Source organism: Otolemur garnettii, unplaced genomic scaffold, assembly GCF_000181295.1.
Source record: "Otolemur garnettii isolate 467f Iridium unplaced genomic scaffold, OtoGar3 scaffold00002, whole genome shotgun sequence".
NCBI lineage: Eukaryota > Metazoa > Chordata > Mammalia > Primates > Galagidae > Otolemur > Otolemur garnettii.
The window spans coordinates 32,692,242-32,709,202 of record NW_003852397.1 but is presented as its reverse complement, the minus strand read 5'-3'; the positions used below and the strand labels follow the sequence as shown (position 1 = coordinate 32,709,202).

General features: G+C 34.9%; 1 protein-coding gene across 1 annotated transcript in view; it reads right to left on the bottom strand.

Moving 5' to 3' along the window:
• The window catches only part of CAPN7 (calpain 7), a 41,146-nt gene that overhangs the window by 4,676 nt on the left and 19,509 nt on the right, over positions 1 to 16,961 (bottom strand). Inside the window, exons 7-18 of the mRNA XM_023512667.1 lie at positions 15,328 to 15,454; positions 14,687 to 14,772; positions 13,347 to 13,440; positions 10,277 to 10,423; positions 8,328 to 8,434; positions 7,105 to 7,225; positions 3,940 to 4,084; positions 3,705 to 3,804; positions 3,328 to 3,463; positions 2,703 to 2,778; positions 1,146 to 1,291; positions 440 to 524 (exon numbers count right to left, since the gene is read on the bottom strand). Of these exons, the coding sequence (XP_023368435.1) occupies positions 440 to 524; positions 1,146 to 1,291; positions 2,703 to 2,778; positions 3,328 to 3,463; positions 3,705 to 3,804; positions 3,940 to 4,084; positions 7,105 to 7,225; positions 8,328 to 8,434; positions 10,277 to 10,423; positions 13,347 to 13,440; positions 14,687 to 14,772; positions 15,328 to 15,454 (1,370 nt within the window). The remainder of the gene's footprint in view (positions 1 to 439; positions 525 to 1,145; positions 1,292 to 2,702; positions 2,779 to 3,327; positions 3,464 to 3,704; positions 3,805 to 3,939; positions 4,085 to 7,104; positions 7,226 to 8,327; positions 8,435 to 10,276; positions 10,424 to 13,346; positions 13,441 to 14,686; positions 14,773 to 15,327; positions 15,455 to 16,961) is intronic.

Here is a 16,961-nt window from a genome sequence, read left to right as displayed (position 1 = left end):
CACTGAGCTACAGGTGCTGAACTGAAACTCACCAACTCGTATTTCTGCCAGGCTTCTTCTAAGGTCTATCTCCATCTCTCAGCCTTTAATCACGTTGTTCTTACCAGAAATTCTTCTTAAAATCTTCCTCTGTACATCTAACTCACTGCAAAGTTAGTCTCAAATTCTACTTTTGAAGTTCAACCACATATCCTCTAAGAAGCAAAGTCTGCACGAATCTTTCTCTCAATTTGTTTCTTTTCATGGAATCACTTATCATTGCTCACTGAAGATCTTGCATTCCAACCCACATGAGAGGACACTTAGATTTCCTCTGTATTCTTGTCAATCTCCACAAGGTTTTTATTTTGTGATAACTTGTTAAATGTGAAGAATAAAATGAGAAAGAGGAAAAAGGGAAAAGAAATTCTAAAATTCTAAAAGAATGCTGAGATTATACCCCAGAGAAAGAATCTTCTCACCCGTTTTGATAAGGTATATGGTGAAGGAATCTTTGAAAACGTAAAGCTGCATGCTGAGTATACCTAGATTAAAGAAAAATGATTATATTGATAAACATGGTACTTATAAAACAATGTGATAAAAGTTTTTATACATCAGAAGACTAAAAAGTTAGTTGGCATACACAAGTCATTATTCTATAGGCAGCCTAGTAGCAAGTCAGGTTTAATGAGCTGGGAACTGGGAAACTAGGGGTCTTGGCTTTATCTGTCACTAACTGTGCGTGACTCAGGACAAGCCAAGTCACAGTCTTTTCGTGCCTTGGCTTCTGCATCTGAATAATGAGGGGGTGTCAGCAGCTCTCAATGTCACTTTCATCACTAAAAACCTATTAAAATTGATTTTCTTAAATTATCTATAGTTAACACATCTAAGCAGAACCAAATTACAATAGCCTTTCTAATTGCATGAGAACAGTGTGTTTCTAGGTAACGGTGATTCTATTTCACTAAGTTCAAAGTCTTCTTTCAAAGAATAGGCTAAAGGAGTTTTTACTGCTTGCTATAACACTAAACTTATTGGTCTAACATACCACATTACCTTAGGACTATACTATTACTGTAAAAATGAAAATGCTCTTTCAAAATATATTATTTTCAAAAGCATATTTTCTACAGGAAGTATCATATGTTGGTTTTACTTACCCGGACTGTATAATGGATTGTGTTCTGTTTCTCATACTGAGAAACTACTAAGGTAAAGGTATGGGTCCCAGGTGTGGTCAGCTTTATCTTAGTCAAATAATGAGGGCTGTTAATTCGAATCCCATCAATGTATGGAGGTGGGTCAGCTGCAAACAAACAAACAAAAGGTTTACAAAAGATGAGACTTCTCTTTCTTTAGCTTCTGAAATTTTATGGTTGACAGTAGAAAAAATAATTAAATGGATGGACATCTCCTTAACTGATTCTGTCTTGAAAATATAATGATACTAGTGGATTATAATTTCAAATTAAAGTGAAATTTTTTTAAAGATACAAAGTATTTAAAAATAAATCTCTATTTCTCACTACTGAGAAAAGCTAAGAGACTAGTTTTTCATAAAACAAAGTCCCTTTTTGCTATCCACCTTTATTTTATTATTTTCCACTAATGGATTTGGTGGGTATCTCTTTAGATTTTAAAACACAAACACTATCCCCCTAAAAAACAATGAACAAGTAATTTTTTTCTGTGTATGTATCTAAAAAAGGATAATATATATCTTACTTTATAAAATCTTTCATTTTTCACATATTTTTTAAGATCTGTTTTCTATGTAGTTTTTTCTTTTAGTTCTTCCTTACAACATTCCATCTTATGAATGACATTTAACTATATACCTGAAAGTACTGAAAAGGCAACATCACTATACACAAAGGGAGCATTATTAAAAAACAAAAAACAAAAAACAAGTAAAAAGAGTAACAAACATACCTTAAATTGAAAAGTCAAATGTTTTAATGTTAAGAATATACTCACAATATCTATGCATTTTTAGTTTTATAATTACTTAGGAAAAATGGAAAATTTGGCTGGTTTAATTTGATATTTGTCACTGCAACTACTATATGCTATGCCCATTTCAGAAACTAATGACATCTACTGGCCTGCCCTCAGCACCAGTGTGATAGGGAAGAAAGCCATAATTTCCTATGATTAAACAAAATGAAACTTAACTTATTAATAATTTTGATGCCATCTTCTCCATTACTGTCCATTTCTTTGCATAGCCTTTTTGAAAGAACCGCCAATAATTGCTTCCTGTTTTTCTTTTTTTTTTTTGGATATAATTTCTCTTTGTCACCCTCAGTAGAGTGCCATGGCATCATAGCTCACAGCAACGTCAAACTCTTGAGCTCAAGCAATCCTCTTGCCTCAACCTCCCAAGTAGCTGGGACTACATGAGCTATTACACCACAGTGACGAGCTCATATTTTATGTAAGAGTCCATGAAAACTATAGAATACTTTTGAGTAAAGAGAAAGACATGCTTTAAGTTTCAGAAATAAAATTCTGACGGCAATGTGCAGGAATGTGGAAATCCCAAATTCCCTGAGTCTCTAATGATATGGCAAAATAAAATGAAGAACAGCATAAATACCTTCTATTAGTCTATAAAAATTACTAATTTCTGCATATGATTTGTCATTTTTAAATTTAATCATGAAAAAAATTTTAATGTATGTTTGTTTTAATGTTTGCTTGGCTATTAAACATACCTGGGTAATAAACTTTTTTCCCATCAGTCTTATATACAACCATTGTGATAAATTCCCGATTATTTGCAAAATCATCCTGAAATCACAAAGAATCCAACATGGTTAGAAAAATGAGTTCAGATCTTTATTTAATGTTAAAAAGAAAATCTTCTAATTTTAAGAGCATTTTTTCCCAGCTATTTATTCCTATAAAAAACATTGTTTCTCTGAATTAAGTTGTCATTTCAATAGATGACCAGACTGCATGAACTAATTAATTAAATAAGATTCTGAGACTATGAGATTATTTATACAAATTAACTTTTATAAAATCAGGATTAATGACTTAACATTTCCAAATATCCTCAGGAAATATTAAGATCTAATAAATCCCAAACCCTCAATAAAAAGTATAAATTCCCTCACATTTTTCTTTAGAGATGACTTCTGAACAGTATTTTAAGTGTATGATTATAAAATATAAATTTTCTTGAAGGAAAGTATTCACTGATCTGAGAAAATTCTATTTTCAGGGCATCTATATAAATTAAACATATTGACCAAATCACTTAAATCTTTCATAATGGTCTAACTACTGTATATTTAAAAAAATTTCTGCACAAGATCATTGGAAGGGCATCAGTACCTTGTCTGTTATGTGTCTACTAAGCAAAACCCAAACTGCAGCGCCCCCTTGTGGACACTGAACCTCCAGTTTGTACTGGGGGTTGTTGGCCAGGCTATAGGCATCTTTCACAGGTCCTTGCTTAGCATCCCAAGTACTAAAATATAAAGTCAACAAAGAAGAAAGTAGTAATTAAATTTCTTATAGAGCTAAAATATGACATTATTTTTAAAAGGGTTTTATTTCAAATATGTTAAGCTATCATATTTTTTTGGTTTGGTTTTGCTGTTCTTAAAATTTTTGGCAGAACCAAGAATAGAAAAAAAATGACTATCACAAGACAGTCACCTGTGGATATGACAAAAACGGGAAGAATGATCTGAAATGCAAAAAGTTACCTGTGAATACATGTTGATTCCTTAAAAAGACTTGGATTCCAACTCAAATAAATCACATCATAATACTGGCAGAGATCATCCCAGGAAATCCAAAATATTCCTAAAAATTAATTTTTGTTAATCTAATAGGAAAATCTTAATGATAAATGACTTAAGTCAGTTAAATACATTTCATCTTGCTAAAACTAATGCCATTTATTTACAGAACACATTAAAATTAAAAAGATATATTTACCATTATCTATTTTCTGAGCTGTCCGGGGATCAAAGTTTAAATACTTTTGCAACTCTGGAGTCCAGTTTTTTACATCATTTTCACTGTATCTTCCTTTCCAACGTAAATGACTCCAAGGATTTTTCAATTGGATAAATCGCAACCCCTGTATCAAAAACAGGAGAAAACATTAAATTGTAAAAGTGTTACTACTTATACCATTCTTATTAGAGAGGATAACTTTGAGTACTAATTTTTTCCCTTCAAATCAACTAGAAATTAATTTTTACCAGGTCATAATATCTGATCAAAAACTGTAAATGACTCCCTAGAGCTATGTGGTATAACACAGTGACTAACCACATGTAGTTATTCAAATTTCATTTAAATGAAATTTAAAAATCAGTTCCTGGGTGGCACCTGTGGCTCAGTAAGTAGGGCACTGGCCCCATATCCTGAGGGTGGCAGGTTCAAACCCAGCACCAGACAAACTGCAACAACAAAAAAAATAGTTGGGTGTTGTGGCAGGCGCCTATAGTCCCAGTTACTCGGGAGGCTGAGGCAAGAGAAAAAGAGAATCGTGTAAGCCCAGGAGTTGGAGGCTGCTGTGAGCTGTGTGATGCCACGCACTCTACTGAGGGTGATAAAATGAGACTGTCTCTACAAAAAAGAAAAAAAAAATTAGTTCCTTCAACATGCTGGCCACATTTTAAAATTTTTAAATTTTTATCATGAGCCTCATTCCAAGTGTTCAGTGATCATGTAGCTGGTAGCTAACACCCTGGAAAGCACAGATACGGGAGCTCCCTTAGTGCTACCTCACGGCATCAAGTATTCCCTACCTTGTCAAAGCTCATTCCACTCCAGCCTCACTTTCTTTTCCCACTACTCCCATGCCATGTATCCTTGTCTCTAATCTAGTCTTTCCCCTCACAATCCCATAAAATCCATATTTGATTTTGCTTCTAAATGCATCTGCTCATGCTGTTCCCTTTTCCTGGAAGACCCTCTCTGATCTCTTTTACCTGTCCTTTCTTCTCTCAGCGAAAACTCAAGTAGTAAAGAAAAGCACAGTCATCAGTAAGAAGAAAACGGGACTGTTTCATTGTCTATATTTAAATCTCTCATCATCATCTCACTACGGGTCTCCTAATCATTAATAACTCCTGGATGTTCTAACAATAAAAGAAAAGATATACATGTTTTGACTGATGTTTGTGGCAAATTATAATTTCTAAAACATACACAAACTTCTCAGTTTACTTAATTTCACATATTTTTAAATTTTTTGCTTTAAGTGGTCCGTTTTTATGCCACTTTTAAAAAAACACACAATTTTATACATTATGGTTAGGGCTGTAATACTGACTAGCTAATTTAGAAAGCCTTGAGGCCATCAGGTTTAAAATGTTGCAGCAGGTCCCTACTGCTCTCACATACAGTCATGTACCTCACGATGATGTTTAGAACAACCATATATGATAGCAGTCCTGGTCCCATAAGACTACAAGGAGGTGGCTTGGTGCCTGTGGCTCAATCGGCTAAGGCACCAGCCACATATACCTAAGGTGGCGGGTTCGAATCCCCAGCCCGGGCCTGCCAAACAACAATGATGGCTGCAACCAAAAAATGGCCGGGCGTTGTGGCGGGCGCCTGTAGTCCTAGCTACTTGGGAGGCTGAGGCAGGAGACTCGCTTGAGCCCAGGAGTTGGAGGTTGCTGTGAACTGTGATGTCATAGCACTCTACCCAGGGGGACAGCTTGAGGCTCCGTCTAAAAAAAAAAAAAAGACTACAAGGAGGTGACAAACTCCTACTGCTTAGTGACATCTTGATGATCCTGACTTTATAGGAGTCTAGGCTAATGTGTGTGTTTGTGTCTTAGCTTTTAACAAAAAAGTTTAAAATGTAAAAAAAGAAAAGAAAAAAATTAAAATAGAATAAAGCTTATACAATAAGGATATAAAGAAAATACCTTTGTGCAGTTCTACAATGTGTCTGGTGTTTTCAGCTAGATTTTATTACAAAAGAGTCAAAAAGTTAAAAGAAGTAAAACACTACAGTAAGCTAAGGTTAATTTATTTTTCAAGAATTAATATATTTAGTGTAGTATGAGCATATATACAGTATTTATGAATACAGTCTACAGTAATGTCCTTGGGGTTCATGTTCATTCACCATTCAGAGTAACTTCCAGGCCTGTAAGCTCCACTCATGGTAAGTGTCCCATATAGCTGTACCATTTTTATCTTTTATACTGCATTTTTACTATATCTTTTCTGTGTTTAGATACACAAATATTGTTGTGTTACAGTTGCTTACAGTACTCAGAATAGTAACATGATGTACCGATCTGTAGCCTAGAAGCAACCAGGCCACCCCACAGAGCTCAGGTGTGTAGCAGCCTATACCACTTAGGTTTGTGGCGTGCACTTTATGATGCTCACACAGTGAAGAAACCATCTCAAGACACATTTCTCAGAATGTATCCCTGCCATTAAGCAAAGCATGACTGTAAATCCATGTGCCACATAAGAAAACCAGTTTAGCACACAGTGGTACTCAGTTAATGTTGACCTCTTTCTATTATTTCTATTACTGAGGAAGAACCTTTCCTTAACAACCTTTGTTATTTCTAAACCATAGAACCAATCCATTTTTCAGTTAAAAATAACTAACAGCAACCTAAGAAGTAATGAAGTCAAATATTCTAACATCTGAGCTCAGATACTGCAGAGAAAGGGTCTGAAAGGCCTGACAGTACGCAGGGACTTCAAGAAAGAGAAATACACACTAACTGACCGGCATGTCTTACTTAGCTATTTTTCCCTTTTACAAATTATTGTCTACTATGCCCAGAGCTTAACATTGTGATAGATCTAAACGCCAACATGCAGTCTGGCACCATGAGGGCTGTGTATTCACCTCAAAACTGCTTTTATAGAAAAGAAAAAGCCACAAAAGCATTTCTGTTCTGTCACAAATATCTGTGCTAACACTATGATTTCACTTCCCACCTTTTAAATTCATAATTTCCAGTGGTAGAGGTCAAGCTGTTTCATGAAATAGGTAGATGGCTTAAAAACTCCACCTAAACCTTGGTTGGTCAGTATTCAAAAGTCTCATAACATTTAGGATCCTTGTCTTATCAAACAATAAAAATAAGAGAAAAAGATTTAAGGCAAAACCTTGAACTCTCTAATGTCCAAAACAGCATACGCATGTGTGGGAACCAAACCCCACTTCTCGCCTTCAGCTTCAGTCATCATTCCAGTAGATGCAGTGATGAGGACATCCCCTTTGTGAAATCTGGAACAACCCCAAAAGACAGCGAATTAAAGGAAAACACATTTGCAATTTCAGATCAAACTATCTTACCTTTTAGTCTAGTGGTTTACATGAAAATTTCCATAAATTTTATTTTTTTTCTAATTGGCTATTTTTCTAATGGGCTATTTCTAATACCTCTAAAGAGCTTTCTACAAGAAGTACATTTCTGCTGAGTGTAGTGGCTTATACCTATAATGCTAGCACTTCACGAGGCTTAGAAGATTGTTTGAGGCCAGGATTTTGAGACCAGCCTAAGGCAAGAGAGTGAGACTCTCATCTCTATAAAATTAAAAATTGGCCAGATATGGTGGTGCATGCCTGTAACCCTAGCTGCTTGAGAGTCTGAGACAGGAGGATCTCCTGAGCTCAGGAATTAGAGATTGAAGTGAGCTATGACTGTTGCTTCCTTGCAACAGAGGAAGACCTGTCTAAAAAAAGTGTATTTCCAAGTTATAGCAAATCTGATAAATTATCACATTCCTTGTTTCTTTTTTTCCCAGTTTTAGATTACTTAAAGTAGTCTCAAGTAGAAACCTATCAATGAAGGACAGCAAATGCTAATTTTTCAAATGGATTACAAATAAGGATAAAGATGTGAAATACCAAACTCATTTCCCCCAAAAGGAACATCACTTTATTTAGCAAATCACCGAGCTTTTCTAATGTTGCTACTCAATGAATGTATACATAACAATTTTCCAGTCCCTATATGTAGATTATCCATTTAGGGCTTAAATTCTCAGACTTCTTTTTCCTGTTGTTTGGTAGGCCTGGGCTGGGTTCAAACCTGCCAGCTCTGACAGCTTCTCTCAAATTGGTAAGTAACCAATAAGTACAAAAAATTTTTCCATTGTATGTATTCCAGATTCAAATATTTTAGATTATCTATTAACTGTAACCATCAATGAGGAAAACCGAGGACTGACTAAGCAAGTATATAAAGTGAATTCTATTTTAAAAGCTGTCCTAATAATGACTAAAAATGACAGCTTCTGCAATCTCTATCCTGAACAGGTCATCATGTTTTTTAAATGGCCTCTTTCACCATAAAACAAACAAAAAAAGAAGTAGAAATGTTTACCTTTGATAAAGCATTCTGAAAGAACTATCCTTACTAAAAGTTTGGCTATCTGAATGCATAGCAATCCTTTCTGGTATCCATCCAGTCAGTGCATGAAGATCAATATTCTGCAACATAAACACATTTCAGGACTGCTAATGTCATATTTAAGATCTTAACTAAACCCCCAGGGTAGCTATTAAATCTCACCAATTTAGTACCATGATTTTGGTAGGAATAAATCTGAGGGTAGTTTGTGTTCAGCTAGTAATAAATTGTTTCTTTAACTCAAATTCCTAACTGGATTTAAACACATAAATGTTTTTTTCTTACAACTTTAGCTGCCCTTCCTGAATACAAGAAAACTGTTACTGGTGAGTATGATGAGAACCCAAAACATGAAAAAAATTCCTTTTATTATGATGATGGTCGGCTTGGCGTCTGTGGCTCAAGTGGCTAAGGTGCTAGACACATACACATAAGGTGGCGGGTTTGAATCCAGCCTGGCCCACCAAATAACAATGATGGCTGCAACCAAAAAATAGCCAGGCATTGTGGCGGGCGCCTGTGGTCCCAGCTACTTGGGAGGCTGAGGCAGGAGACTCACTTGAGCCCAGGCGTTGGAGGTTGCTGTGAGCTGTGATGCCACAGCACTCTACCCAGGTGGATAGCTTGAGGTTCTGTTTCAAAAAAAAAAGAAAAAAAAGATGGGCACTCACCGTTTAGTGAATTCTTTTTTTTTTTTTTTTTGTTGTTGCAGTTTTTGGCCGGGGCTGGGTTTGAACCCGCCACCTCTGGCATATGGGGCCGGCGCCCTACTCCTTTGAGCCACAGGCACCGCCCCATTTAGTGAGTTCTTACAATATGATAGTCACTTGTAATATTTCACATACATTCCCATTCTTTCTAAGCTGTGTTGGGTAAATAAATAAGCAATGGGTTAGAAAGATAAAATAAAGGTATTTGAAGGACAGAGCAACTGAAAGAGCAGGCTGGGAAGGAAGAAACTTTGACAGAAGGTTACATTTAACATCGTTACATACATCTTCTTGCATTTAACCATACCTACATATTCGTCACCTAGCATTGTAAGAACCTGAAGAGTGAAGGAGCCTGGTATTTGGCAAGGAAACTAACCAGTTAAGAATGACGGATAATTTGCATGTATTGCTTCATCTTCACAACTCTGAGAGATAGATTTTATCCTTATTCTACAGACTTGCAAAGAGGCTAAGAAATGTAAAATACTGTAGTACCTTTTCTTTCTTTTTTGAGACAGAGTCTCATTATGTCGCCCTTGGTAGAGTGCTGTGGCATCACAGCTCACAGTAACCTCAAACCTCAAACCTCAAACGCTTAAGCGATTCTCTTGCCTCAGCCTCCCAAGTAGCTGGGACTACGCCACAACGGCGGCTATTTTTTGGTTGCAGTTGTTATTGTTGTTTGGCAGGCCCAGGCTGGGCTCAAACCCACCAGCTCTGGTGTATGTGGCTGGTGCCCTAGCTGCTGAGCTACAAGTGGTGGGCCTGTAGTACCTTTTCTAATAGGCTGGTTAGTGTCAAAATTTAAAGTCATACCAATCTGAAAAATTTCTGGCTTAATGTAACTAAAGGTCATAGACACACACTTCAGTATTACAGGTTAGGTTGTGTTAAGTTGGGGAAAACAACTCCTTGAACTTAATTTTACAAATTAAAATAAAGATGACAATATGACATCCATTTGATCTGAACAGGCTGCTCTGGAAATGTCTACTCTATTTAACTGGCCGTGTATCCCAACATAACAACAGACAGAAATTTCAGGCTTTCCTGGATATGGAAATTATACAATGTGCCATCCTTATACAAGAAAATACATATCCCCATAATAAGGGATTTTTCTAGAAGTAAAAACTACATCAAGAATATTAATATTTGAAACAGTCATATTAAACAGTATAAATCTGGATCATCCTATTTATTACTTACTGAGTTGGATCCCGGGAAATCATATCCTCCCATGACTTTCATGTATGCTTTTTCTATGAGAGAAACCCATAATTCACTTTTGTTGTTGGAATAAGAACAAAGCAATTCTCCCTTATGATCAACAGGTAACTGGTCATCAATTATCACCTGGAGAAATAGAATATTAATTTCCTTAGGTGTCATAAAATCTTAAAAACTTTTCTATCAAGGAAAAAAAAGTCTTTCATACTGATAAAAATCATAACATGCCTATTCTTGAGGTAGTGACAATTTCATGTTTTCAGAATCAGACCAATTATAATAATGTTGCTCATTTTAATATGATGGTTTTATTCAATCTTACAAACTAATCTGTCAAGTGATAACCTTGAACCATCTGGTTAAATGTCATTTAGCTACCATCAAAATAGTGGATCAAAAATCTGAAATTCAAAATGCTCCCAAAACTGAACCTTCTTGGGAGTCAAGATGAATGCTCAAAGGAAGTATTTACAGGCAGCATCTGTGGCTCAGTGAGTAAGGGCGCCAGCCCCATATACCAACGGTGGCAGTTTCAAACCAGGCCCTGGCCAAACTGCAACAAAAAATAGCCAGGTGTTGTGGCAGGCACCTATAGTCCCAGCTACTCAGGAGGCTGAGGCAAGAGAATCACCTAAACCCAAGAGCTGGAGGTTGCTGTGAGCTGTGATGCCACAGCACTCTACCGAGGGCGACAAAGTAAGACTCTGTCTCTAAAAAAAAAAGAAAAAAAAAAAGGAAGTATTTACTGCAGCATTTAGGATCTTTGAATCAGGGATACTCAACCTGTATGTACTCTGCATAATTCCCAAATCCAAAACACTTCTGGTCCAAGCGTTTGGGATAAAGGATACTGAACATGTATTAGAGATTCTAGAAATGCACATTATATTTAAAATAATTACAAAAGGGTGTCTCTATTAAGGTAAATAAAAATATTGTTGTTTGTCATTTTAAGCTAAACCTGTAAAAAAAGACTCATGTATAGTTGTAGAAAAGTATGGCTAAAAATATGCTTAAATAAGAGAGGAAACAATCACCACAAAAATAGTTTGTAATTCACGTGAATTACAAGGGATTTGGGAGACAACGGGCTTAAGAACTGTAGAGGCCAGGCATGGTGGCTCACTCAGGCTCATGCCTATAATCCTAGCCTAGCATTTTGAGAGGCCAAGGCAGAAAGCAGGATTCCTTGAGCCTACAAATTTGAGGTTGCAGCAAGCTATAACATTATGATGCCACTGAACTCCAGCAGACTGACAAAGCAACACCATCTCTTTTTTTTGGTTTAACTAATAGAAATAGGCAACTGTGTTTTCCAATTTTTTTTTTTTTTTAAAGAGCTAGGGTATCACTATGTTGCCTAGGCTGGAGTGCAGTAGCTATTCATAGGAGTGATCCCACTACTGATCAGCACATGAGTTTTGACCTGCTCCGTTCTGGACCTGGTCTGGTTCACCCCTCCTTAGGCAACCTGGCGCTCCCCCTTCACCCCCTACAGGTCACCATATTGATGCCAAACTTAGTGTGGAAACTGATTGGCACAGTATACCACAACTACAGACCAGAACTCCTGGAGTCAAGTGATCCTTCTGCCTCAGCCTCCCTAAAAGCGGGGACTACAGGTGCACACCACCAAATCCAGCTGTTTTGAGATTCTTTAAACAAGAGGTTAAGAATTAAAGTTCAGAAAAGATTCTCAATAATTTTGTTTAGTTTTTAAGAAATCAGCTTACTCAAAGGGTATTCCAGACAAGGACATCAGCACACCTTGTTAGAAATGCAAATTTCATCCCATCTAAAACCTACTAAATCAGAAACTTTGGACATGAGGCCCAGCAATCTGTGTTTTAACAAGTCCCTCCAGCTGATTCCATATGCACAAAAATTTGTGTACAGTTATGCCTCAGTATACATAGATGATTGGTTCCAGAAACCTCTATATACCAAAATCAGAGCACACTCAAGTCCCACAGGTAGACCTGCGAAACCTGTGTGCATATGAAAAGCTGGTCCTCCTTATACATGAGTTTTATGTCTCATGTTTGAGTCTGAACTGAGTTTGGTTAAAAAAAATAAAGTGGATCCCCACAGTTCAAACTTGCGTTGCTCAAGGGTTAACTGTATTACTGAGCTATATATTGAGCTGATTTTCAGACTGGAATCACCAGGGGATCTCTAAAATGCAGATTCTGATTCAGTAGGTCTGGGGTGAGGCATGAAATTCTGCAATTCAAACACAGTGCTGGGTGATGCTGATGTTGATGCATGGATCTGGGAGTAGACAAGGTGCCAGAGAATCCTAATAATACAAGGCCCCCATAACAGAGTTCAAAGTCCTTAAAGAAATTAAAGTAGTATTAACTAAAAATTATGCATACATTTTGCACAGGAAATAATTTTAAAGGCTTCTTACATATAAACACTTCTGACATAACAGATTTAGTTTGTCTTATTTCCTTTTAATGAAAAATGGTAACTAAAAATTCTCAGATTAAAATTTTTTTTCAGTATTAATAATCCTAGCTTAATGTTAATTATTAAAACTTTATATATATTTTCTGAAAATCCTTTTAAAAACAACTTTATACTTGTCATGGTTTTCATTTTAATTATTAATCTATTTACACAAGTCTACTCATAGTAATATGTATTATAGACTCAAATTCAGCTAAAATGACTTAACAAATGTTTATACAAATAACATTTCTTTCTTTCTTTTTTTTTTGAGACAGAGTCCCCCTATGTCGCCCTGGGTAGAGTGCTGTGGTGTCACAGCTCATAGCACCCTCAAACTCTTGGGCTTAAGTGATTCTCTTGCTTCAGCCTCCAAGTAGCAGGGACTACAGGTGCCCACCACAACATCCAGCTATTTTTTGGTTGCAGTTGTCATTGTTGTTTGGCAGGCCTGGGCTGGATTTGAACCCGCCAGCTCTGGAATATGTGGCTAGTGCCCTAGCTGCTGAGCTAGATAATATTTCTTAATGATTCTACTCAAAACTCAAAGCTGGGAAAGGCAGAGAGAGAACAGGTAAGGAGAGACATTATTCACCTTTCTTGGGACACCATTGAGGTGAAGCTTTACCATATATTTTCCACATGGATTGTACTCTGGTTCACCATCCTTATTCTGAGGGTAAATTATGCTTTGGTAAGGAAAATAAATATTGAAATACCAACATTAGTATTCAATATAAACTATACACGATATTTCATTTAGACATATGCTACTATCTCAGCAATTTCATAAAAGCAAGCAGGAGAATATTTTCCCTTAACAAGACTAGAAAAAGAAGTTAATTTAGTCTGTGATTACTACTATAAATAAATGAATCAAGTATTTTCTAATATCATAAAGCAGGGCATAAATTTCACAATATTGTGATAAGTGCTCAATTTTTAATTACATGCTTTAATAAATCATCTATTAACTAGATATATTTTAAGCCAGCTAAATCTTTTACCATTGGCTTCTGGAAGTAAAAAGACCCTTTTGACTAACCACAACTAAGGTAACTAGGTACTGCTCTGGAGAAAGGTTGTATAAAATTATAGAAGAAGTTGATACTTGTAACAACTACCAGTATCAATTTTCTTTTAAACAAATTCAGACCAAACATATTAAAAATTATTTCCTTACATGTCAAATAGCTAAAACTAAAGATTGTCTCTAATTCACCTTTGTACTCACAGGAAGTTTGCTTAAAAAATTATAGTGCTTAAGAATTTTTACAGTGAATGATTTTAAACTGATGTATCTTTTAAAAACTGAAAGAAATAGTTGAGAAACATTTTGTAAACTCTAAAGCAGTTCTAACTAACAGAAATATATCATTTTATATTTTCTAGTAATCACATTAAAAGTTAAAAAAAGTAAAACCAATATTAATAATTTATTTTATTTAATCCATTGTATCCAAAATACTATGATTGCAACATATAACCAATATGAAATATGAGATATTCTACAGTTTAACTTTTTTTTTTTGCTAAGTTTTCAAAATCTGAGGTGCATTTTACACTTGTAGTCTAACTCAATTCAGAAAAATCCATTTCAAGTTGCTCAACAGCTATATGGGGCTTGTGGTTACCTTACGGTGCATCCGGTTATAAAGTTTTATCAGTATGACATGATTTTACTTCGACCAGTTTCATTTGTGTCAAAACATATTAAGTCCATATATATTAACTATCTGTGCACATATAGTCTTAGACGGTTTTAGCACATTTTCTCCACATTCATGAATCATTTGCTTAACCTCTATAGAAGAGTTGTAATATTCTAGGTGATATGCTTTCTCCACCTTCTATACAGATAAAGCCTAAGATTTTAATTTCTAGTTAAGAGACAGTTATATGAAAAGGGCTAAAGGGAGAAATACAAAATTTTACCTGGTAATCAACTTCTTATTAAATCGTCTTTCATAAGCTGCACTAATAGCCAGTGATGCCACAAAGGAACAATCTGATACTATTGTCTGTAATAAGAATGATTTATTTTTCTTTTCATTTATTCATGTAATTTCATTTATTCATATTCATTTATTTATTCATGTATTTTCAACATCATCACAATGTTTAAGCATTGCATCAAACACCTGACTTTGTATACTAAATATCTTGACTGTTATTTGAGTAGGAAAATAATAGAAACATTGCACTGCTGACTCACATATTTCATTCAAACAAAAGGTAGAAAACTTGAATAATGTACTTCAATGAAGTTAATTTAGACTTACATTCAAATATTTTTCTATCTTTTATACTTATCTCTTATCAAAGGTGAAATTCAGATTCTCAATTCTCTCTTCTACAAGGACATAATGATAAATAGGGTCTATATAAAAATCTGTAATTATTCCAACAGATATTCATATTATTTCAGTATGCTTAAGTCAAAATGTGAATGAATAATTTTTCCAATTATCCTCATCCATCTGAATACACAAAAATCTAAGGAAAAAACCCAATCTATACTCAAATTACTTTAAAATGCTAACTTTCACATAAAATTAAACAAAATAAATATTTACCTGCTTTATGCTAAAACTAGACACAGTATATATCATTGTAGGATTGTTGGTGAGGTCTTCCGGTCGTACCCATTTGGAAAATGTAGCTTTTTGTTTAGGTGATAATGGTAGCTTGCCCAATCTATCACTGGAGTAATAATCAAAATAATAATTAGATTAATCTTAAAAGATGACTCAAAGTCAAAATTAAATTGGTTAGTTTGTTTTTGGTATAGTGATCACAGCTATACTTAATGTTACTCTAAAATAACCCTCTAGTCAAATCTGGCTCTTTACACTTAACCATGAATCTAGTCAACTTAATCATTCTTACTAACTATAAAATATAAATAATTGAAAACAAAAGAATAATCTAAATTTATTCCATTTATATTTACTTTAATAACTTTTTTCCAGAATCTAAGTGAGTTGAAATTTTATTTTTTTAAATTTCAAATTTATATACTTTTAAATTATATACTTTAATGATTTAAAAAGATTAATTTAACATAGTTATGTTCAAGAAATTCAGAAATAAAATGCAGCCATTAACAGTAGCACAATCTGATTAATTCAAAAGGACCTCGAAGCTATAGATTCTTATCTGGCTCTTAACAAATTTCTCTCTACAAGGCTTATAATTAGAATAGCTAATTTACTAAATATTAACCATGTGTCAGGCACCATGCTAAAGTGTTTTACATACATTATCCATTTAGTCCTCAAAACAAGTCCATTAAAAGCAAGCATTTTTAGAAAAAGCTTAAAGTGATTAAGTAACTCACCAAGGTCATACACCTAAGAAGCTGCAGAACTGGCATTTGAATCCAGGTCTCTACCACTGTTAGACTTCTGACACTGCTACCCTCTACTCATTGTGTGTTGTATAATATTTCTCTAAAACTGATGTGTAGCATGCCAAATAAACACCTACCTTTCTCCAAACCTTTTCTAGAGTAAGGACAATGATCATTTAGATTTCAAAAGATTTTGAACAACAGAAGGTATATGATATGCAAACTAAAACAATATAACAATCTTTTTTCAAAGAATGCTGACAGATGTTAAGGTAAAGGAGATTTTGTGGTCAGGTATGATCTGCAAGCTCCTGAATAAAGTATTGGTTTTTTTCGCTGCAAGTCACCTCTAGACTTTTAACAAGCCAATATTTATTCTAAATGTTTTACAGTAGAATATGACACACAAACCTTTTTTTTTTTTTGGCTGTCTTATAGAACCTCTAGTGTTCCAGGTAAAATTTGGTAGTATAAATAGAAAGTGAACCGATTAAATTCAGAAGCATTTAAGCACAGCTATCACAAAATTTCAAAGGCACAAATTAAGACTCATAATTGCTAAATATTTAGTATTATTACATTATCTTGCCATATAAACCATAATAAAGAGTAAACTTAAGATTTCATAATGTCTGTTCACTTAAGTCACCAGTAAATTACCAAATCTGTCTTTTTTTTTTCTGAGACAGTTCTGCACTATCACCCAGACCAGAGTGCCCTGGCCTCAGCCTATTTCACAGCAACCTCAAACCCCTGGGCTCAAGGAATCCTCCTGCCTCAGCCTTCTAAGTAGCTGGGACTACAGGCATGTGCCATAATGCCTGACTGATTTTTCTATTTTCTTTTTTTTTTTTTTTT